The sequence below is a fragment of the Crocodylus porosus genome, unplaced genomic scaffold (genome assembly GCF_001723895.1).
Source record: "Crocodylus porosus isolate Cpor-Errol unplaced genomic scaffold, CroPor_comp1, whole genome shotgun sequence".
Taxonomy (NCBI): Eukaryota; Metazoa; Chordata; order Crocodylia; family Crocodylidae; genus Crocodylus; species Crocodylus porosus.
In genome coordinates this window covers 34,109,643-34,134,251 of record NW_017728913.1, presented here as the reverse complement: position 1 = coordinate 34,134,251, position 24,609 = coordinate 34,109,643, and the positions used below count along the sequence as shown (strand labels likewise).

Here is a 24,609-nt window from a genome sequence, read left to right as displayed (position 1 = left end):
GGGGAGGCATTCAGGTGAGAATGGCTGAATACCGTGGGTGAAACTTCCGCTGCTGCTCCTGGGTCCATACTGCGGAAATAAGCATGCTCTATTTTAACCTCCAGGGCCACCTGGGCACCTGCTTGGCTCAGTTCACTGACATGCCAGATACTTGTCCCTTCTGCAGTGGGAGAGAGCCTGACACACATGTATGTGGAGCATATCAGGTGTCAGCTCCTCCTCTGGCTTCTTTAGGATCCCCTGCAGAGGTTCTTGACTGCACTTTCACCCACTTTCTGTTTTTATTCTTTCCCTGTCTGTGGTTCTACAAAGTTCAAGGACTTCCTTGACTACCTCTTCATGGAACTGGCCTCTGAAGATGGCCATCTAGCCTCTAGAAAGAGGAAACTGAACAGAAGTATTTGGCAACTATGGGTCTCTGCACCCCTCACATTTCAAGCACAGATTCTCTAGATGACATCCAGTGAATTCTTAGACTGCTTTATTCCTGTGCTTAGCTATACGCATTGTGCAAGGCTCTCTGCAAACTGTCTGTCTCTCAGTCCTTCATTTTGACTTTGTCCCCAGCACCCCTCCCCCTCATTTTTTTCATTCTTTGTACTCTGTGAGCTGTTGTGTTCTGCATGGTGTGCTCACTCCCTCTGAGTAACCTAGTTCTTCATAGTTTTGGTCAACTCTGTCCACCAACCCAAAGGCTATCCGCAAGCATTTAATTCACTTCCAAAACACAAAGGCAAAACCCCTCTGGCCTGGCCTGCTGAAATCTATTAACTCCACTAGATTCTGTTTCTAGCATCCTTTTAAAATGTAATAAGAAAGGATGAAAATCATTTATGTCCCACTATGCTGCTAATCAGACTCATGGTGAGAAGCCAAATTGAAGTTTACTGTCTACAGGATAGGTCTAAATCTAAAAGATTTTTTTTTAGAAGTACTGCAGTTAAATTACATATAGTCCATTCAAAATTGTAGAAGAACTTATAATACAACAGTCTACTCAACAACATGATAAATCTCAAACTAATAAAAATACATTTCTCTGTAAGTGATTGAATTAGAGGTGTTGAGATTACAGATAATATTTGTTTTTTGAAAGTATTTTTTGCTCTACTCCGTTTTGCTATATTTTCCTTGCCAAATACATTCAGTTCACAGTATTATGTCTACATGATGCAAGTAGGGTGCTGACAGACTTGGGGAAAAAAAACACCCCAGTGTTTTACCAGATGAGGAAGTGTGTTAGTTTCACCTGGCCCCCGAGCGTCTTTATAGATCAGGCGCTTCAGAGTGGCTTTTTGGTGCTTTTATGTAAAGTTGATTCAATCGGCTATTAAATAAAAGCACCAAACAGCCCTTCTGAAGCACCTGATCTATACAGATGTTGGAGAAGTCAGGTCAAACTGATGCAATGCCTCTTCTGGGCATGCACTGTGCTTGGCGCAGGGGTGCACTGAGCTGAAAATAAAGCACCATTTCATTTTTTTCCCCATGCCTATAAGCAGCTATACTTATGATTATGAATGTTAAGCTAGTAGATCAGCATTTAAATATTTAAAAACTTTAACATTTAGACCCTTCATCCTCACAATGAAACACAAAGTTTTTTTAAAAACAGTAATCAAAACAAAATACGATGTATACAAGACAGCTCAAGAGAGCTCTCTGGTTCAGGTAATGGCAAGGGTAAAATATGGCTGTTTATTACCTGAACCAGGAATCTCTCTTGATCCCAAGAAGTCCAAGCTATTTTTCCATAGGCTTTGAGGTTCCTTTTGGCATCATGCACTAGATATTACCAGTTCATATAACAGAAAATCCAGTTATTAAATCAGCCCCATCTATGCTAAGAGCACCCATTTTCAAATCCACCTTACAAGGTAATAACAGTGATCAAAAATGAAACTAGACAGAGAGACTTTAAAATAAAGCAGTCCTCCTTTTTCCATGAATGACTCCTAGACAGGAAATACTTTTTTGTCACTTTCATACAATGGTAGCATTGGCAAAAAAGAGAACAAGCTATTAGCGTAATGATGACGGCACTTAACGTCAGAGGCAGGCAAATTGATAATGTCAGCCTCCTGTGTCCTGGCTGATAAATGTCAAGTTGCTTTATTTCAATGAAGCATACTAGACTCAAAAGAGGGAACATAATATAATCCACAGCGATATATGGAGAATTATTTTATTTTACATTCCATACAGTGGTTTTTGTTTTTACAAAGATGTTGTGTATCATTTTATTATATATTCTGTGGACCTGATTCTCTACATCAGTTTTACACTTGGCCAGCTCCACTGACATGTAGAAAGAGGTAAGTACAATTTCCATTTACAGAAAGGATTGCAGAATTGGGCTATTTGCTTGCAGTGAAAGGGCGATAAAATTCATTGTGGGACTGTGCAAAATATTAAAACAGGGCTTTTAAAACTGCTCTCACCCAACATCAGATGGTACAGACATGGAATTGTATATTATCAGTGTGATGTGCTGCAGAATTCTTGAAGCGTTGCGGACTTCTTGAAGCCTCGTTACCAGAAGAAAATAAAAAACCCAAACAAATGCATGCCAAGCAAAGCTAATAACAAAAATGCATACCAGGCATTCTTCCCGACGAGTTCTACTGGCAGAACAGACATCTACTCTCAATGTCTTCTGCTGCAAAGCTGCTTGGGAAATAGCTACTCTGAATATCTCATTGAAGAAAATGCTTTCCATAGCAGGATGGACTTTAGTGCGGAACAGACAGCTGATGTCAGTTGAAGATGGAAGTACTGCTACTCTAACATACCTGAAGGGAACAAAATAAAATAATCCACATGTGTACCAAATAGCACCTTAGAGTGCACCATTTACATTACCAGATCATTCACAAAGTCCCACCCTAATAACTTTTTAATGTTTTAGCCCTGTAATTTCTCATGCACGACTGCAGGGGACACTTGCCAACTACCAAAGAAAAAGGTACATCATTGCAGCTGCCTTCCACCACAGAGGGAAGCTGAACACAAGGACTGAAAGAAAACTGCATGCCAGGAAAATAAACAGACAAAAATTCAGTGGGAAAGGAGAGAGGAGGAGAGGACTGATAAACGAAACTTCCCACTTGCATGTTCCACAACCATTTCCCAAAAAGTTATTTCTGTTGCTTGGGAAGGTAGTGACAGATGAAGAAGGTATTGCTGATTCAATACTAAAGCAAAGGATTCATTTGGATCAAGTGAGAGAAGCTAAAGATTATGCCACAAAGTGGAATACATTTTCCTAATGGAAACCAAAATACTAGAAAGCTGAAAGAGTCTTTAGGAGCATGGGGCACTGGAAAAGAAAGAAAAGTCACAGTAACTTAAGTAGGGTGGAAAAATGCTGTCTCTTGAAATTCCCACGGAAATGAACATGAGAAAAATGGAAAACTGCTTTAAGGGGCGATACTAGCCAAAGAAACAGAGCAGCAGTATTAATCTTGAGATTAATCTCAAAGGAGAGAACAGACTAAATTAAAACACAGAGAACATGCTGAAATGCAAACAAGGAATGGGTTTACATAATATTTTAAAAATTAAGTTGGTATTATTTGTAGTAATAAACGACCCTTTCACCATTGGTCTCATGTAGTTTGATGGGTTTAACACTATCCTTAAAGTAGGTTTGTCCATAACATGGTTACTAGCAGCCAATCTGATACAAGTGAACAAAAGCAAGTCCAACAGAACTCAAGCTTCCATAAAACCCACTTGTGCTTACTGACTTAACTGAGAAGTTATTAGTTCTCTATCCTTTTTCACAGGCGTCACCCCTTTTTGTATCCTACTTGGTATTAAAAACACCATGCTAAGTCCAACAGTCATTGCACCCATGGCCAAGAAACTGTAGTTCCCCATTCGTTGATTTACTGCCTGATTTGAATCCTGCCTTTCTATACTCCTTCCTCTCTCTTTTCCAAGACACGTCACTTGGACCTCTTCGTTTATCCATCACTGCACTTCAGGTGACTTCAATATTACTTCACAGATAGTCTCATCTTTTGACTTCTATTCTTATATGGAAGGCGCTCAACTTCTATTCCTACAGCCTGTTTTTATGGATGCCATAACTTTACTGTTTAACTCTATAGCTTACAGATATGCTTTGAACTTATTTTTTCCTAAACAGTTTAAAAACTCTGAAATCTGAAAGATTACCATAAATATCAACACTTCTACAAATTAAAGAGGCCAATAAATAAGGATCTACCTCAGTTGGGGTGAGCGAAAGGGATTTTTGTGGACCGCTCACAACGTGCAGAGCCAATTTCGTGGCAAGCTTGGCCCTCACCACTGATTGGCTGAGGGGCCCCGGTGACTCCACCCCTCACCACTGACTGGCTGAGATGGCTGTCCATTGTATAGCCCTGCCCTTTGCTACTGATTGGCCAAGAGAGGCACAGCTGCACAACAGGCAGCCCTCTCAGTTAAATCAGCAGCAGGGGTGGCCAAGTGGTGGTCACCCTGGCTGTTCTCCCAACACAGACTCCCACTGGGGAGCCAGCATTTTATTTTTAGTAAGGTTTTTTGGGGGTTTTTTGATTTCGCAGACAATAGCCAATTTCACAGTTTCCACAAAAGCTGGAAAACTGTGAATTAAGTAGGTCCCTACCAATAATAAAGTATCTTTTCTCTAAATTAATATTATCTTGCTGTAATACACGTTAGTATTAAGCACATGAGAGTGAAATTGAGTTTGTTGATTTTTTTATTGCACAAGCTAAAATTGTAAATATGGCCTAAGAAGTTGGGTTTTATAAGTTTTGTATACTTGAACAAAGCAACGGTGGTGTTAGTAATAGACTATGACAATTCGTGATTCTGAAACTGACCATATGACTTTTAAATCTTTTTTGTGGGCTAAAAAATAAGTCCAAATGTGACCTTAATCCTTCCTATGATCTCATGCTAAAAATCTTGAAATCAACATTTTTCTTTTTAGTCTTTTACTATCACTGTAAACATTGCTGTTATTTGTTCCTAGCCTGATTTTGAATTAATTCTGTAGACAGCCCTACTTACATTGTAAAAGCACAGCGAGATTAACCTGTGTTAAAGCACTGTAAAAGCATAGAGAGATTAACCTGTGTTAATCTGAAGTTATACAGAAGGCAGGACAATGTGACACTTTATAAATGAACTTGTTCACAGGCATGAACTTTCATGGGCTACAGCCTGCACCTGACAGATTAGGCTACAGCCTATGAAAACTCATGCCTCTCTGAACAAATTAGTCTACAAGCTGCCACACTGCCTTGCCTTATACTGTATGTTAACCATTTTATCTCAACTATGTCAATTTCTTCTTTTAGTCTTCCTTAAACTCTAGCACTATAAGCTTTGAGGAGAAAGGCTACCAGTAAGTGCACAATTATTCACGGCAAAATACAAGATCATATCACACATATCTTCCTTCAATTTCACAGTTTCTTACTGATCTGTAAATCCAATTAAAAATTATGTTCTCCTTCAAAACAAAGCAACGCCCCCCCAACCCCCCCCCAAAACAAACAAAACTCCCCCAAAACCTCTTTTCCGTGGGCTGGCTTTATTCTACCTTTGATCCTAAAAAAAATCTTACAACAGCATCTTGAAAAAATGAAGTATTGCTGCACCCAATTCACTGACTGAAAAACAGGTACAAGCTGTGCATAAAGTACCACAGCAAGTTAATTAGAGATGGAAATAGAAACTGGGAATTGAACTGGATAGAATCTTTAATCCAAGCCCCCCACTCTAATTTCTATGAGCTTTCCATTTTATGTCTTCCTTCTTTAGCCACTTTCACTAGTCTCATAAATATGCCTTCTTACTTTTGTTACTTATACTTCTGCTATCTGTATAGCACTAACTTCAGCAAGGCCCCAAAATATTTCATCACACCTGTATTCTTTAAGTTACCTTTAATGGTTTATGAAGTTACTTTTAACTCGGAAAGTGGTCTATTTAACACAATTTTACATAAACATAGGCTCATGTGTTTGAACAGAATTCTGAGCACTAGCATGGAAGATCATAACAAAGAATTGTTTTACCTGCTGTTTTTAATAACTATAAAATACAATTATACAATAACTGCAAAGTTACCATCCCTTCTGAAAGAAACTAATGATGCATAATTGCAAAAAACATTTTCTGTTCCATTAGATACAATTATTTTTTTAGTGTAACATGAAAATGTATCTATAATATCCTGCTCTCCCCCCAATTAACCTTGCATTTGTAAAATTGTGTAATATTACAGTTTGAAAAGTTATACATAGAGTTTAGTGCTGTTAAAAAAATGAAGTGAGCCTTTCCTCGAAAAAGCTGTGACATTATCAAGGCTCAATACTTCAATATATTTGCTCAATAACTGTATTACTTACACTTTGGAGCTGAGGGGGACAGAGAAGGCAGGAAGATTTCTGAGCTGGGCAACAATTATCACAAAGCTTGAACTGCTTGGGTCATATCTGTTAAGGTATAACAAGAGGATGAGCGAGTTGGCCACAAGCTTTTAAATATAAAGTTTCTTATTTGCTGATGACCTACCTCAGTCCTACTTGTATCTGGGCAGCCTCTAAAATTGCATCATCTTCGCTATATATAACATCTTCTGTTTCATTTGGTCTACAGCAAATGAGCAAATAAGGATATATAAATACAAGGATACAAGAATAAGAAAATGATAGTTAACAGAAAAGCATAAGCTTCCTGACAGACTGATTTAATTACATATCTAACCACAGCAGAACTAAAATTCTCAGCATCTGTAGTACAGTGACTCAGGACAGACATTAAGTTAGTTATCCAAAGTGGTACAGGAATGGTGACCAGTTACGTATGCTAGATATGTTCAGGGGGAACAGAAAAATAATTGGGGCCTGGGAATGAAGAAACATTTGACCACATGAAGGCTGGACCTGAAATACTGCTATTAAGAATATACGAGGGCCGTGGGCTTTCTCCAATTGTGTAAATAAAATATGCCTTTCCTGAAGAACCTTGTTCAGAAGCACCCATTCTCAGGCTTTTTGGTGAGGGGCCTCTCTAGCCCTAAGCAAAGAATCACAAAGCTGTCCAAAGGACTTTCAACAAGGACATATCCTTACTGAGATGTACTGATTGTAAAGCTGAAAATGATCATTGTGGCCATCTGTTCTGACATTCTGGATGATACAAGCCAATTAGGTCATTTACTGATGTGAAGAATGATGCACACATGCAATATGTCAAGACATTATGCCATTATTTTGTAATACAGACTCCACCCTATGTCCATAACACTTCTTCCCCCTTTACCTCCTGCTTCCCTTCATGGCTGCTGCCTAACATAGTGGGTGTTTTTATACTTTTCTCTCCATCTTTTGTTGTTAGAAATAAAGGCTTTTCTATATGGGGAAGTTACTGCTCAGTAACTTAGGGTGTACATTTGTAACATGTTAGCTTCTCCACACTAACTCCTGGGCATGAACAAGTTTAGTAAAAGCATCAAGACTACTTATGTGAGGTAGCTTACTTTACTGCCTTGAACTTAGTACAGAGATGGGCAATTATTTCAGCTGGAGGTCTACTTAATGAGACTTGGTGAGCTTTCAAGGGCCTCATGGGTAGCCCCGCCCCCTGATAGCTACCCTGCCCCCTGGCCACCATCTTGGGACTGGAATTCCCACCCCTAACCCCTGACCTTTGCCACCATAAGTCCCTCTCCTTGCCCACCAGAAATACTCCTTATGGGTGTGTGTGGGGAGAAGGGGGGGTTGCCATCTTAGAACCAGAAAAAACAAATCGTATACTAAAAGTCAAACACGATACATACGATAGCATATTTTAGTTTTATTACAGAAAATATTTTTGTCATGATTTGTGTTTGTGTATTGTATAAGGGTGATTGCATACTAACTCAAAAATAAAGTCTTAGTCTTGCATATTGTGTGTGGGGGGGGTATGCATGTGTGTATGCTGGAGGGGTGTGTGTGTATACTGTAGTATGGGTGTGTTTGTGTGTGCATGTATGGTGGGGTGTAGGGGGGTGCACGGTGGGGTGAGTATATGGTGGGGTGGGGGGTTTTATAAGAGGATGTGGCTGTGTGGGGGCATGTATCTTGGGGGCATGTATATGTGTGGGGACCCCTCACACACTCCCTTCATGGTGTGCAGCCCCTGCAGGCAGTGGCACCAGCAGCAGCAGGTAAGGGCACTTGGGGTGCTCATGCCTGGTGCAGGCACTGATACCTGGTGGTGCATTGGTCTGGCCAGTACTGCACAACACAGCAACTAGCACAGCCTAGCTGGGCTACCTCCAGCACTGGTCCTCCCCCACCAGACACATACAACTCCCGAACTCACATGCCACCAGAGGGAAGCTCCCTGCTGCAAAGGTCCTAGAACTCCGCCAGAAGTGGAGGGAAGCCCTGGCTCCCGCTTCCCTGTGGAGTCCCAAGACCTGTGTGGCAGAAAGCAGTGAAGGCAGCCAGCTCCAGCACGTGGAGTTTTCCTCCAGTGGTGTGTGAGACCAGGAGTTGCGTTTGTGCAGCAGGGAGCCCCAGCAATGAAGGTGGCCCGGCCAGGTTGTGATCCTCGCTGCAATGTGCATAACTGGCTGGAGCCGCATGCTGCTGGGTGGCAGTGCCTGCTCCAGGAACGAGAGCCCCTGTCTGCTGCTGCTGCCTGCAGAGGTTGCGTGCCAAAAAGGGAGTGGGAGGGGGTCCTTACACCCTAGGCTTGCCAACCCTCCTGGATTGCCCGGGAGTCTACTGGAATTGATCTCCCAGTGACTAATGAAAACAATCTAGAAGATTGATATTGTGAATTGGTTGAACAGTAGAATTAATGACATGGGGTGCACTGATACACAGGTCCCACATTGGATCAGCACCAATATAAGAAAAACTGATAGTCTTGCCAATCGGCTGATAATGTCCCCAATAAATGCCCTGTGCACACACCCAGATGCAGCATAGCAAGCAGGTGGCCAGGAACGCAGCCTGGCAGTATAAAGAGTAGCCAGGTATGGCTGACAGGTTTGTTGTAAGGGAAGGGATGGTGGGAGGGCACAAATTGAGGCCACAGCAGTGAGGGAGGGAGTGGGGCTGAGGCAGGCACTGCACAGTCAGGGCAGAGTGCAGGATGGAGGTGCAAGTAGCTCATCCTGGGGACGGGGCACAGGGAGGGGATGGTGGCTCCTACTGCTACATACACCCTGGGAGGGCATGGGGGGCGTGTGCCCCTTGATATGTGTGCGGGGCAAGGACAGGCTGCTGCTGCAGGCTGGGACTGGGGATGGTGCCGGGCTCTTCCCAGCAGGGGGCCTGGGCTGGGATGCACTTGGGAGGCAGGCTACAGTGAATTTTGGGGAGGCTGCAGCCCCCACCCTCCTCCCAGCACCACTGCCATCCTCCCCAAGTGCAGGCTGGCCCAGCCACGCCAGAAGAGCCCAGCATCACCCTGGCCCCAGCCTGCAGCGGCAGCATGCCCTCACCCCATGCACAGATCTGTGGGCACATGCCCCCCACGCCCTCCCAGGGTGTGTGAAGTGGCAGGAGCCACCCCCACCCAAGCCCCTCTGTCCTACACTCCACCCCAGCCATGCAGTGCCTGCCCCTGCCTAGGCCCCCATTCCTCTCACTGCAGGGGCCTTGATCTGCACCCCGCCCACCCTTTCCCCCACAACAGACTTACCAACCAGATGCTGCACTCCAAGCTGTTCGGCTGCATATCAGCAATCAGACTGATATCAGCTGATATGTCTCAATAAAAATCAGCCATCGGTATCAGCCCAAAAAATTTCTATCGGTGCACCCCTATTAATGACATTACATCATGTTGGGAAAAAAAATCTAGAATACCTTCAGTTAGAGTTGGCAACCTTACCACATACCCCGACCAGCCGAACTCTGCATTGCTCCTGCCCACCCTGGGCAGCGGCTCTGCACTGCCACCAGCCCCAGCCCCACATTCTGCGCTCCTGCACAGTTGCAGCTCCCCTGCTGTCCCTGCCTCCACCCTACTGCTTTCCTATTTGGCGCCTGGGGCGATTGGGAAGCTGAGCAACTCCCTCGGTGGCTGCAGCAGCCCTGCCTGGAAGCTGCATGCTGGCCGGGCCAGGCCCTTCTGCCTACAAGGGTGGGATTGAGGCACAGTAGGGTATGTTAGCAGGGGGTGTGTATACATGGGCACCTCATTCCCACGTTCATGGGCAGAAAAGTTGGGCAGGGTGCAATTACTTGGTGGGAGCCATGGGCCAGACGAAAAGACCTGGTGGGCCAGATGTGGCCCACGGGCCGTATTTTACCTGCCCCCGACTTTGTATGTGCTCAGTATTCACATTGGGAATTCCAGCAAAGTACATAGCACATAAAGTACATCCTAGTTTATTGCACAGTGCCTTCCATCATGTAAACAAGCCCAAAGAAAGTGGCTTCCTTTTTCCTCTGCTGATTAATGGTAGGCATGAGAGAGATTTATTCTTTCTTTTGCCTGCTCAACCATCCTTATTTGGTGGGAAAGGTAATGATCCTCATGGAATCTATGGGCTCTGCACTTCCTGTGCTTGTAACGAGCAAAGTGTGGTTTATTTATGGCCAAGATAGACTAAGACTAAACCAAAAAGAATTAGCTCTTGTCAAGCTCACAGACTTCATGACTACACCTGACTTGATAGCCAAAAGGGAAGATCGAGAGAAGCAAATTTAAGTCCATCAAATCACTGTAATGTGAAGTAGATAAGGACTGAAGAGTACTGGTTGAAGTAAAGATCCACCATTTATGATTAGACTGAATGGGCTGGGAATTCTCAGGAGTTGTTCTTGTAAAAAGGTGTGGAATGGCAGAAATCTCATAATATCTTGTATGCTTTCTCTTATCTACCTTTCTATTTTAGAAAGCCTAACATGCATTGAGAGCTCTATCAAAAGCAAATGAAACCTCACACCCTCTGTAAAACCATAATGCATCTTTTTTTCACCCTGCCAGAAAGGCACTGTGGCTGCTACTGAACCATCTGCATAAGCCATATCATGTAAAATATCTGATTAAAACATGTAATATGAAATCCCCAGAAAGATAAGAAGAAGTTTTGGGTATAATGAACATACAAAAATTGCTGATGTGAAACCAGGAGATTCTAGAGACTTGTCCTTAGTTTCTGGTACAGTTTCTAATACTTCTCAAATGCTGTTACCTCTGCTAAATTTTGTTTATTGCTCTCAGTGCTGAGAAGGAGCTATTACAATATGCAAGGATTTGACAAGCCTCGGATAAACCTGTCCTCAGTCAAAAAACAGCAAGTGCAAACACTTCTGTCCCATTCAATTAAGTGAAAAGTAAACTTCTAAGCCTAACTTTGATTATTTTAATATGAATATCAAAATTTGGAAATTTGTTCTCTCTTCTCTAGCTCTTCATAAGGAAGAGACATTCAAATAAACACCCAGGTTAATATAATATTAAAGTTGCATAGATAATTACATACATAAAAATTAGGAAACACAACAGCATTTATTTAGCTATGTGGCAGAACCTGCATTGTTTATAGATAAAAGTTTTGGTTAAGATATGATTTTAAAAGTAGGAATGGAAGATACTTTGTTAGCACAACAGGGCCAAGCTAAGATTTTTAAAGCAGTGTTAATATCTGTGTTTCCAATCTTTGAAAAGTAATTCTATAAGGCTGCCTATTTTGTTGAATGGTTTTCCTTATACATGAAAGGAAAGGAAAAACAGAGAAAAATTTCCTTGCGCTGCAGTGCTAGCATTTCAGTTCCAGTCAGAGAAGTTGCATTGTTTCTTAAACATACTGTTTCACAGAAGCTTCATATACACCACTGTCTCCAGCTACAGATTCATCAGACACTGCAGCAGACACACAAGCTGCTTTTTCCTCAAGCAGGTGACTTACTGCACTTCTCGGTAAGTCGACACCTAAGCAAAAAAGAAAGAATAAAATTTAGTACTAGATATTAATCATCAGAAAAAGACAAGTGCACAGCACAGAACATTGCCAAGTTGAAAGCAGTGACCCTTAGCTGAACATCATGGAGTAATTCTGTTCCACACCACTAAACAGATACAGAATGTATTAGTGTTAACACATATTCTGGTTAGAGGTTTTTATGTCTAAACTGATGAGCTTGAAAATGTATGGCTGTTATCCCCTTCTGAAGCACAGGCTTCTATCACCCTTATTAGTCTTCATCTTAAGCTTTGAACCCACATTTACCAGCTTTAAATTCTCACTGGACTAACCTTTCAGCTGCACATGAAACCAATGCCCATGACTACAGTCTATTAAACATTTAGAAACCAGATAGAAGCTTCAGGTACCCTTCCCCCTTGCCTGTGAAATCCCTACTAGAAATGAGAAATCCCATTTGATTTAAGAGAAAAAATGCTTAACGCTCTCATCAAAAACTTCTGACGTTACAGAATCTGTGGTACCGACTACTACTTATTTTTAATTTCCAACTTGTTCTCATACGCTGGTGTCCTGCAGTGAGCAAGAAGCATTCACTGAAAGCCGCATTCTACAATGTAATAAGTTGCACGCCTGTGGAGTTCTTTTATCTGCCAAGGAGTGAGAATATTGGTATGCGTTACAACCCCTCCCCTCCTGAGTCATGACTTTACATCTTGTTAAGATGTTTAAATTTTAAGGCTTCAGATTAGAGGACTGATTGCTACATTTCTACTTTTATTTGTGGCAGTAGGGATGCTTTTTCCTTGATGATGAAGTGCTCTTTCCCTTCCTCCTTTCTCCCTCCCATCATGCAAGGGGTGAAGTGATGACATGATTTATTGATTACCCCCAGGAATTACCACAGTTGCCTAAAATTGACTTTGACAATGACACAGACTGACTGTGGAAGACCTTCATAGTTATTCCAACTTGGTTGCTCCCAGCAGGGACCCATACAGGAGAGTAAATACGTATTATGCTTCACACCTCCCCAGAAGAGCCTACAAGGGACAGGTACAAAGAGAGGCAAGTTAGCAGAATGCTTGCAGAAGGGTTTTGTATTATTATAAGCAGCACCATTAGTACTGCATATAGTGAAGTTTGTGTGAGACAGCCCTTTGTAAGACCCTGTTTACAGATGCTTACAACTTTGTCAGGCTTTAACCTTCCAGGCTGAAGTCTTCCATGCAGGGCACATCTTCCTCAGACTGAATTTTTTTGGAAAACAGATCAATTAAACCTGAGCGCCATTCCCAAGAATGAAGTCAGAGGGGGGGCGGGAGGGGCGGTGAGTTAGGAAGGTTGTTTTGCCCATGATAAAATAAATCTTCATGACTACTTTATTGAGGAAGTTCAACGCCCACATGCTTTGGAATGGAAACTTGAATTTCATCCCCGCCACAAGTGTAATTCTGCTACTAAAGACATGCCTTATGCTGCCCCATTATTTAACCAAATTCTAATCCTACCAAAAAAGGATGGCAAGTTAAGTGCTCAATGGACTGGAATTAGGCAGCTAAATCCATACATGATTCTGTCTGCACTAAATGCATTTCATCTCCTAAAAGAGATCAGTGTACACAGTCCCTCCCAGAACTGAACACAGCTTTCCCTATATTTGCTTCTTCAGGGTTCCTCCAGGCAACAGCCTCATTCACTTCTGAGCACTGTCCATCTTAGGCATAGAATGACACCAGGGTCTTATAGAACAAAGGTACGTCAATATGTGATCAAACATGGTATCTTAGAACACATACTCTGGGGAACTGAATTAATTTACTCTGACCTGTCCACATAATTAAGTGTCTGACTTTGCAATCTTAAAATTTTTTTAATGCTGCTTTTTTAGCATTGTGTATTATATATTAGGCATGACATATCAATATATGCAAATTGTAGTATGAAGAACAATTCACTGTAGATTTTTTTTATTATAAATGTGTTTAGAATTAATGATCCAGTGACATTATTAAGAACAACAGCCACACCAAAAAAGCTCTGAATTTCATATATTTTCTTTTCATCCATATCATCCTTTCCCAAATACTTAAAATTTAGTTTATTCAAATCAGCAAAATAAACCCCCTGGATTTCTTACAGCCATATTTCAAACTGTTTTTTCATTTCCCCTGTCCACTTGGAGTTTGTGAGCTGCCAGCCTACTGAAATTACTGTAAACTTATTTGTTTTTTAAATTGGTTGGATCTCATCTTGTAATTAAGGATATGAATTTGATTACATTTTTCTATCTTAACTATAATTCTACGAACCTTCTAAAGCAAAGGAAGTTAAGTCATGTCAAAAAAGAAGAGGATAAAGGCAGTAAAAGCTGTATTTTTGCATTATTCAGGCCACTTGATCATTAGTCACTCTGTGGTATTGTGTATAACTGGCTCACAATGTACTGTATGCAATCTATATTCCTCTTCTGGCACCTCATTTGCAATTTATTACGATGTTTGTTTTTTTCCAGGTACTTTTTAATTACTGTTAAATTGTATAAATACCTGATGGCTCCATGGCCCTAATTTTCAAACTCAGGCAATTAAATTGAGTACCACATTCTGCATTTGGCCTACCATGTTTGGCTTGAGGTACACAAACCCTTATGTCAAGGAGAAAATGCTGGTGTAGAACTGAAATGCTGAAATAGAAACCCTGCTGCACTTAGGAGTCAGTTCACTGTGCTGGTTACATGATGTTCTTTTAAAAAATGAAAAAAAATTATTAAACTTACATAAAAATGTACACCCTTGGTTTGATTCATAACAACTGTGCACTGGGTGTCTATCCCAAGAAAGCATGCTGCAGACAGCTAAAGCAAATAACACACAAACGGAGACTGAGGCTGGGAAGAAGTAATATTTTACAGGTGATGCAAAAAGGCAATTGAAGGTCTTGTGATTAAGGACCGGAACTCATGAGAATCTGGATTATATTCCTTACTAGCCATAGAGTCAGTACGTGACCTCAGGCAGGTCTCTGGGGGGCTTGATTTTTAGTAGTGCTGGCTGAGCATTAGTCTCCCAAACAGCTGCAATTGCAGGTACTCAGCACGCTTAGAACTCCGGCTCTTTCATTTCCATGCCCGAGTTCTTCATCAGCATAATGGAGACAGTACCAAACAGCATAAATACATTAATGTTGTCATCATACTTAAACCCTTGACAGAGCTCACCATAAGCCAGTAAGAAAATATGCAGAGGCAACATAACTTACATTCACCTCAACAACTGCAACAAAACTAGCAGTAGATTTGGTGTCTACCTGCCACATCTTGCCATGTTACGACCCCTGCTTAGGAGGAATACGAGACAATTCCATAACGGAAGATTTAAAAATACATATTTTTAAACCTGTCAACAAACAAAGTTCTCTCTCCAAGTGCGATCCAAGTGCTGCTGCTTTGAATAGCCTAAATGAGATTATCAACAATCAGTGCAAAGACAGAGTTTTTTCAATGAAAGGCTTTGCATACCAAGCTGACCTTAATCCTCCACATGTTGGTACCATCAATAGAACCTCTTTACACCGTTCAGTTGATTCCAAAAAATGGGCAAGACAATAACCAAGGTGCCAGACTACAATCTCTATTGGGCCTCTGGCTTACTAACAGTCATATGGTTTGAGAAGCAAAGAAGTATCAGAGAGGAATTTACTTTACCACTGCTACCCAATTAATTGCTTTCCCCCACCCCTAGCTGCCCCTGTAGGACATGTGTAAAAGAAAACCAAGTGATTCATAGATTGCAGGGCCGGAAGGGTCCTCGGAAGATCATTGGGTCCAGCCCCCTCCACCAAGCTTTAGCAGGCTTTTGGACAGAAGCTTTAGGAGGGCAGTTGTGGAACTGGCAGAAGCTTTACTATTCCTCAAAATTTCTGATTATAAATCCACAGTTGTTGAGAACTGAAGTATTCATTAAAATTGACTATGTAATCTTCCCCACACTTCTTTGCAATGCCTAGAGTCCCAGCTTTTTTCCAGAGAAATCAGGTTTTGGGAGTTTCTTAATGCTAGAAAGTATTTGATGTGGGATTCCTTCATTACTCATGCTTTCAACTTTATCAACGTCAGCCTGCTATAGTCTTTTTGGATTAAGGGTTATTATTTAACCAGATTTGGCTCCAGACCTCAGTATGCCACAAAGGTAAAAAAGTGCGAGCCAGATTTCAAAGTACCAGCTTTTTGAAAAAATGATAAACATTAATACTACAAAAGAGGGTGACATGCAGGACAGGAATAAAAGTGGGAACCAAAGCCGGAGAGCAAGTTAACATTTTGGCCAGAAGATGGCACAACAATACTGTGCATAAAAAAACACTCCCCCTCCAGTCTTCAATAAAGTATCTCCACCACAACACTTAAACAGGCAGAGTTCTTCATACAGAACTGAAATGGAACATAAGAATATTACTATGGGATTCCCTGAACAGCCTATACAGCGGTAACTGAATCCCAACTGTTAATTAGCTCAGCAGTGCAACTGCATGCTAACTGCCTCTTCCTTTTTCTACTATTTTCCTCCTCAGGCAAATTTTTAAAAGAAAGCATATCCTTCTAGGCCTAAAAACTACGAGACATCCTCACTTCTCATGGTGAAATATGATTAACAACATGCTCATGAGTGCATGTATCAGCATAGCTTGTGCCCAGATATTTTTAGCAAGTCATTGAGCTGTTTTTTTAACAAATGAAATGGATTATATCTTCACTTAGAATAAGCTTTTATAGTTGACTTCAACAGAAGAGCTAAACTTGTACTGAGAACATTTTGAAAATCCCATGTTAAATATCAACAAAATACATTTTAAGATAAAACAGCAAAGACAAGTTTGTAAAGCGTCAGTGAACCAATTTCAATGGAAGTTGAGAGCTCCACGCTTTGCAGGATAAAACCCTAAATTAATATCTGCTGATTCTATGCAAGTGCTGATGTATCTCACCCAAATGTTGATTATATTAGACGCAATCCTACATTTAACAATCATGTCAGTTTGACATTACAACCATATTTACCTGTATTTCTTTCATGCAAAGGAGACAGAGGCTGTCCAACACTTTCACTGAGTTCTTTATCATCTGTAAGAGCTTGCGATGTTGCTCTAGCTTCAGAATCCAGCAACATTTGGTTCTCACAAAGACTAATGTCTGCAAAGTCACCAGGCAATTCACAGTCTTCAAAGTCTGTGCTGAGGTGGTGCAGAGGAGAATCTTGTGCAGACACTGGAAATGCACCTTCCAAAACCAAGGGAGAACCCGGAGGGGACAAGGAGGAAAGGGAGGATCTGGAAGAGAGTGATGTCACAGATTTGGGAGGCTCAGTCAATTTTGGTGCATGGCCCGCTGCTGAAGATCCGGAAGAGTTACTGTAACCCAATCTTCCATGGGAATTCACTACCTCATTTTCATGAATAGTAGTAATAGGCCCAGAAGGAATGTAGCCACCTTTTTCTTGCAATATGAAGTCAAGTTTATACTGATAGTCCAAATCTGTTATTTGATCACCTTGATTGTAATAGAGATCCATGGAGCTGAGGGAGTTTAGTGACCCCCTGCTGGATGTGTTCAAAGAGCCCCGGCTGGATGCCAAGGATCCAAGACTGCTCCCTGAAGACACTGATAATGTACTAGCTGAAAGGCTGCAAAGAAAGCAAAAAAGAACCACTATGTAACTAAACTACTAAAGACTTGACAATCATTATTTAACCATAAAGACAGATGTGATGAATTGGGACCTGTTCTGAAATAGTTTATGAATACTATATGTAGTCCTGGTTATCAAGGTATTGTCTGCATTACTATATAACTTTAGCTTAGTAGGAGTCTGCCTGGAAAAGAAAGGCTCAAAATAGCCAGGTCTCAACACTTAGAAGTTGTTATAGCTCAAAACCAGAACTATTAGCACTGATGATTTTACCACCGTTGACAGCCAACCTGCAAAACTGCTTTTGACCCGGTCAAAAAATCCTGATGAAAAACAGAATTCTGGGAAGATTAAAAAAAGACTCTCTGGACAGAGAGAATATTTTTTGCAGAAAGCAGATGGAGATACAAGATACTGCCTAGGCCTCAGAAGAATTTCAGTCTGCCTAGGTCACCAACACAAGGAGGTAAAGGCTTTAAGTAGAGTAAGAGATGCACATAGCTTTTAAAAGCTTTTTCTCAGAAAGCTTTATTCCTAGCTCTAAGAAAGTGGTGCTCAACCTCCAGCTTGCAAGGCCATGTCATCCAGCCCATGGATCTCCACATGCGTCTGTAAATTTGGCAGCAGGAACAGCGGTGGCAGTGTTAACTGTCACTCTCCTGCTGCCAAATTTCTAAGCCTAAGGGGAGCCCTGTGGGCTGGATAATGTAATCCTGCATGCTAGATCACATTGGCACATGGTGCGGCCAGTATGCAGGGCTCAATCCACGGCTAGATCTGGTGCACAGGGGTTGGGCTGTGTAAGAGAGATTGGGCTGGCACATGCACCCAGGCTGGTACACTGAATCTCACCCATAGACTGACAACATGCTGGATCAAGCACATGGACTGACCCTGCTCACAGGGTCAGCCCACACCACTAATCTGGTCCAGCGCTGGAAGGTTAAGCACGACAACTCTAAGATAACATTTTTGTTTTAAGAAAACTATCTGATTATTGAATATTTATGTCATTGCCCACAGCCCCTTGAAACACACTTCAAGCATTAGACAGACTTGTCAGATAAAACATGGTGAATATGACAGGCACAGTAACCCAGGATCTCACCAATGACTCAGAGAATGTTAAGACTACCCTGGGACAGGTAAAAGGACAAAGCTTGACACCTGGGGGGATGCACCCAGAAAGACCACAAGAGACAAAGTTGTGACATGAGGTATTTAAATTTTAAGTCCCATCAAGGCAACAAAGATGTTTCATTCCCATCAAGGCAATGAATACGTACAGTGACCAACACGCTGTCATCATAATAAAGTGAATAATAATAGATTATAATGAAGTCAGACTTTTAAAACAATAAGCAACAGGGCAGACTGTTACTGATGTTAAACTGCATTGGAATGAACATTCTAAAAAAAAATAATTTAGTAACTATTGTGAAAAAATACAATCATAACAACCTTTACATTCCCATTGATGCCGCTGTGTATGTAATGAATCTCTCTAGTTAGCATGGAGAATTAAAGTTATAATTCATGCAGCCAAGCTTCTGGATAAACTCAGACTTAAAAACAAAGGGTATTTTTCTCATTAGGAAAGAGGCCATTCTGGAGACATCTCATGTATTAAAGATTGTTCTGAACATTTTTTAATCTAAATAGAAAGATGCCTTCCCCACCCCCCCTTGCTTAATTACAAAACCTGCTTAGAAACATCTATCCTTTTGCACTTACTGAAACTATCCAGCTAGAGTAGATTTGCACAGTCACAATGCTTGAAGCCATTGCACTTACATTTTCTTGGAACAAATATCAAATGAATTTGTTTCAGCTTCCAGCTAGCAGAAAATCTAAGAATGAAGTTCAAATGTATTTAGGTCTGCTGGACTGCAACTGAAAATATATCTTTACTTTTAAACATAATAAACAAAATTCAGCCTCACCTTTTAAGTTGTGAATGCAAGTAAGTGGTTAATTTTGTAGTTTCCTCAAGTTTTTGTACCAGTTCTTTTCTTCTTTCTTCTAATTTCAACCTGTTAAAGAGAACTATATTTAAACATAAACAACATTACAAAATTTATGAGAGGTTAAGTGAATATGAAATAATATTTTATAGATTACAGGTTGCTCTAGATGAGCTTCCAAAGCTCACCCAAAAAACCTTTTAATTATTATAGCTACTTATCTTAGTCAATAATGTCAGATGTCTCTCCTCCATTTTTTTTTTTGCTATATTTTAATTTTTCAATGTTTTCTACAGTTTTTACCCATAAACTTCTCTTGCCATTCTCTCCTCAGGCAATGCTAATCATTTACTAACATTTTGTGTTGCTTTTTAAAGATGGATTCTCATCAAGGAGGTACAATATTTCTAATTTCCAACAGTGACAAAGAAAAGGGTAGGGAAAAACAAAAGAAACGCACACAAAGTCTTTTGTGTCTCTTAGTGAGGTTGTACACTCTGCTGAAAAGAGTTGGTTCTACTTCTGATTTATCTCTAGAAATTCAATTTATTATGTAATTCAGTCCTTAGAAATGAATCTGATTAATTTGATTCCATACTAGATGTTAATTTACTGAACACTAACATGAATTTTGAATCAACTCTATAGACAAATCTCAAAGATTTCAGACATAAACCATTAGAAACTAACACAAATTGACAGTGCAAACTATCATGGGAACTGACAAAAAACAAAAACCGATCAGAAACAGTTTTCTTATCTCCCAAATGTTTCCAAGATTTAAAAAAAGTTTTGAATTTATATTAAGATCAACCCAACCATATTCCAAATTTTTCATAAAGAATGCAAGACCTTGCGCCACGGTGGGCAAAATACAGCCCATGAGGCCATTCTATCCAGCCTGCAGGGCCCCTAAAAAATTAAAAAAATTAATATTTATCTACCCTTGGTTCCTGCCAAAAATGACAGGAACCAAGGGCAGTAGGACCCAGGGGAAGCCCAGCAGGCTACCTCTCCCTCCCCTTCCAGCCGCACAGCTCCATCCCTGTCCTGCCTGGCTCAGCAATGGCCAGGACACTCAGTAGCTGAACTTGCTAGGACAGAATGGTAGATGGAGCTATGAATGCTCCAGTGGACCAGAGGCTTCGCTGCAGGGCTCTGAGTAGTGCTTTCACTTTGACACCAGGTGGCACTGCTCTGATCCCCCTCTAACATGAAATGACCTCAGTGTTTCTGCTTTTTATAGGCAGTTTAATTTTATGGACTTCAAGAACATGCATTTTTTTGGACCGTCTGTAAAAAAAAAAAAAAAGGTAAAGAACAGTTGGGCATCCCTAAATACCACTCTCCCATACACTTGGTAAGTGCCCAAACCATCAGGTTCAAGGGCCATCTGGGACGACTATCTTTAAACCTCCTGTCTGAGTTATTCTATTTCCTATAAAGTGGTTTTCACATTCCTGCAGAGTTTGGGGTTTGAGAAGTCAACACTTTCTAATGAAAAACTAGAAAAATACCCAACCAGCCCTTGCACCGATTAAATTCAACATCATGTAAATTAGAAAACCAGAGATTTGCATAATTCTGTAAGATATGTAATATTTATATTTTAGGTGTTTCCAGTAAGTGGATATCAGCCACTTCTTAATGTTTTATATTTGATCAATTAATTTATTGATGTTATTTCTTCTACTTCAAAACTTTGACTTTGTTGATCTTTTTGAAGTCTTCTTTTAATAGTCCTAGAAAATATTTTATATTCTCAAAAACAACCACGGTTTGAGCAAAGATGGTAAACAAATCCTCAAGTCCAAAGTGGAGACACAGATATAATATTCTTTTAAATGACAAAGTGTAGAATCTTGGCTTTAATTACGCCAGTGGAAATTTTGCCACTGACATCAGTGGGAATCAGTATTTCACCCAAAGTCTTTCCTGAGGAAAATAAAATAACTTGATTGAAATAAAAGACTTTCTTTGTTTTAAGACCAGACTTTAGACCTTAGGGTTTCTGTATGCTATATTTCATATTAAATATATAATGCAGAAAGACAACAAGAAGTTTTTGTTTTAGAGCTATGTTCTTTCTGTCCAAGGATTTCTGGTAACTCTAATTACTTAAAGCTTGATAGTCAAGTTGAAACAGAAGAAAAGCAAACAGCACTAGATGACCTGATCCTAACTAAAAGACTGGTATCTGTAGATATTTTGACAATATACATTTTCTTATTATTAAAGTGCAAGTGTTAAGTAATTACGTGCATATTTGAAACACCTGGGTAAGTCATTCATTTTTTAACCTTATCATCTGTGGGTTACTTACATTAGTTTTAATTTCTGCAAATGTACAGCTAGATGAAATCATTGTGAGAAGACTTAAAATATTAACAAGAAACATATTTTGACCTAGAATCTTGGCTGGTGTGAACTAGTACAGCTCGAAGGAAGTTAGAAGAAATTATACCAGTTGAGAGCAGCCAAGGTCATGACCTCTGGTGAGAGGGTACAGTGACCAAAAATGTTCAGTGTATTTTAAAGGAATTAAACTCTCAATCACCAGAGGAGCCTCTAAAAAATTAGAGAACTTGTCTTTAACCAGAATACTAATGGCAATTAAGTGCTTCACTCCCAGCAAAATCAATGGAGGTTAGTTACCTAAAACCTTTAAAAGCCTGATCCTTAGAGTTTCCTACAACACTGAAGAGATACTAAAGTCCTGTCAGTCATTCTTCAAGATGAAAGGATTCTTCCTTCATGAAAAAAAAAAAAATGCTCTACTTGAATTAGTGATGCATCAAAATGCACCACGCACCTTCTTCTCTCAACACGATCCACTATTTTGTTTATGGATATGGTTATTTATGACAAGAAAAATAAGGGAACCATTTGGGAACGAACAGCAAAAAAAACCACAGAGGAAAATTTCCTGCTTATTCATTAAATCATTGCTTCCTTAAAGACCAAAAGGTCTGTGATTACTCACAGTGTTTTGTCTGAGGTCAAAAAAATAAAGGAAACTGGTATAGATGGAAAGCAGGGGAGAAGAGGCAGCAGGTGGCCCTCTCAACAAAGCCACAATTAGGGAAAATGGAGTGCTATTTCTGCGTGACCACGTGGGAGTCTCCTTACAGAAATCATATCTGTGATTGTCTTTAACCTCTGATAAATTATGAACCCACTTTTGTAAACTGACACTCAGTACAATTTCACCTGCCCACTCAAAAATATCCCTAGGCTTCACTGAGATACATATGAGTATGCTACAAATCTTCTGTTTTCCCCCCTTTCCCCTATTATTCATGTCACACACTGATAGGATCTGCTGCTTTCTAAGGTGTTGCTTCATTGCAGCAGTCAGTGAAAACATTCATTTGAACCAGACAAGCTTAAGGTATTCACTGAACATTATAAAATAAGATGTTGATGCAGCAACAGTGGCAGCGTAGCAGGATCAAATAGGTATTGTGGACTGGCATCACTCACAAACATTGTAGGCAGCATCTTTTCGCCTTCAGGAAATAACATTCTGAGGATCCATCTAAGACATTAATTAAAAAATAAAAACTAGCATACTTCAGGAATTGTTTCACCCTTAGAGCCTTGTTGCAAAATTTAGAGGACCTGTGTCAGCAGGAGTCACAGAAAAGGATAGGATTTGCGTAAAATGACCTTATATACTTTGGAGCCAGGGGATTTAGTTATATTATCATAAAAGTTACAGGGCAAGATTCATTACAATGTTCAAGCAAGCATAAACCACCCTAATCTTCATGTACCACCTGCTGGTCAATTGGCAGATTAGGATACCAGAACTTCTGGCACTTTCAGAAAAGCAAGAGTATTCTGCCTTTCTAATTGGAAAGACAGGTTGCTCTAGAAGCAAATGTAAGTGGAAGAGTTTGAAGAGATGCATCTTCCTCCGAATGAGACAGAATACTTGGTAACTAGCTGCTCCAATGAAAGCAGGAGTCATACACAGGGGGAGTTCAGAGGGGATGCACTAGTGTGGTCATACCCCTTTTGGACCACACTGTGGGAGCAGCAGCTGGGGACTTTCTTTAAGTTCCCGAATCAGGTACGAATTCCACTCCCCTTCCTTCCCCTCCATGCTCAACAGCAAGTCTCCTCACTCTCATCCCCCCTCACCCACCTGCCACTGCCTCTGCTATCTCTGGCTGACTCAGGGGTCAGGGGAGCTCCAGAGCCACTCCTGCCCTGCTCCAACCAGGCTACATGGGGACCAGATGCAGCTGGGAACAGCAACAGTGGTGTCAGTAGGCAGGTCCCTTCTCCCTGCCTGAACCCCAGGTGTTTCCTGCCAGTCCACGAGCAGGCTCAGGGAAGCAAAACCTGCCTGCCACCACAACCACTGCCATCGTCCCCAACTAAGTCCAGCTCCCTGCAGAGCCTGGATAGAGCTGGGCAGGAGCATTTCTGGAGTTTCTCTCTTGCCCTCAGGTCTGCCAGGGGCAGTAGATGAGGGAAGGGAAAATGGGATGGAAAGGGATGTGCCACTGAGCATAGGCGGGAGAGGGGAAAGGGGGCTTGTGCCAGAGGAGGTGGGTGGTATTTTTACCTGATTTAGAGATTTTTAAAAAGGCCCCAGATGTTACTCCTGAAATATGGTCTGCCTGTTTCCAGTGGGGTGGGGGCAAAGCTGGAAGCCCCAGTCACTCCTCTTGCACTGTCTTTTACAAAATCATGGCTCCACCCATAGTAGGGTTGCAATGATAGAGATCTGGGGGGTTGACACTGATAGCCGATTTTTAAGGACGCATATCAGCTGATACCAATCTGATTTCTGATACAGGTGTGTACAGCTGGTAAGTCTGTTGTGGTGAAAGGGGAGTGGGGAGGGAAGGGGTATGGGGGAGTTGATCAATGCTCCTCACAGGGAGAGAGGGAGTGAGGCTGGGGCAGGTGCGGGGTGTGCGGGTGTGGAACGGAGCCACAGGGCAGGTGGGCATGGGATGGGAGCCATGGCTTGTCTGGGGGGCATGGCTCCTGCTGCTGCTCCTGTCACTTGTCCAGGAGGGCA

The 24,609-nt window shown here is 41.2% G+C and overlaps 1 protein-coding gene across 1 annotated transcript in view; it reads right to left on the bottom strand.

Moving 5' to 3' along the window:
• Nucleotides 1-24,609, bottom strand: part of WWC2 (WW and C2 domain containing 2) — a 161,700-nt gene that overhangs the window by 25,750 nt on the left and 111,341 nt on the right. Inside the window, exons 11-16 of the mRNA XM_019534348.1 lie at nt 19,551-19,640; nt 16,980-17,602; nt 11,805-11,928; nt 6,559-6,636; nt 6,393-6,479; nt 2,600-2,792 (exon numbers count right to left, since the gene is read on the bottom strand). Of these exons, the coding sequence (XP_019389893.1) occupies nt 2,600-2,792; nt 6,393-6,479; nt 6,559-6,636; nt 11,805-11,928; nt 16,980-17,602; nt 19,551-19,640 (1,195 nt within the window). The remainder of the gene's footprint in view (nt 1-2,599; nt 2,793-6,392; nt 6,480-6,558; nt 6,637-11,804; nt 11,929-16,979; nt 17,603-19,550; nt 19,641-24,609) is intronic.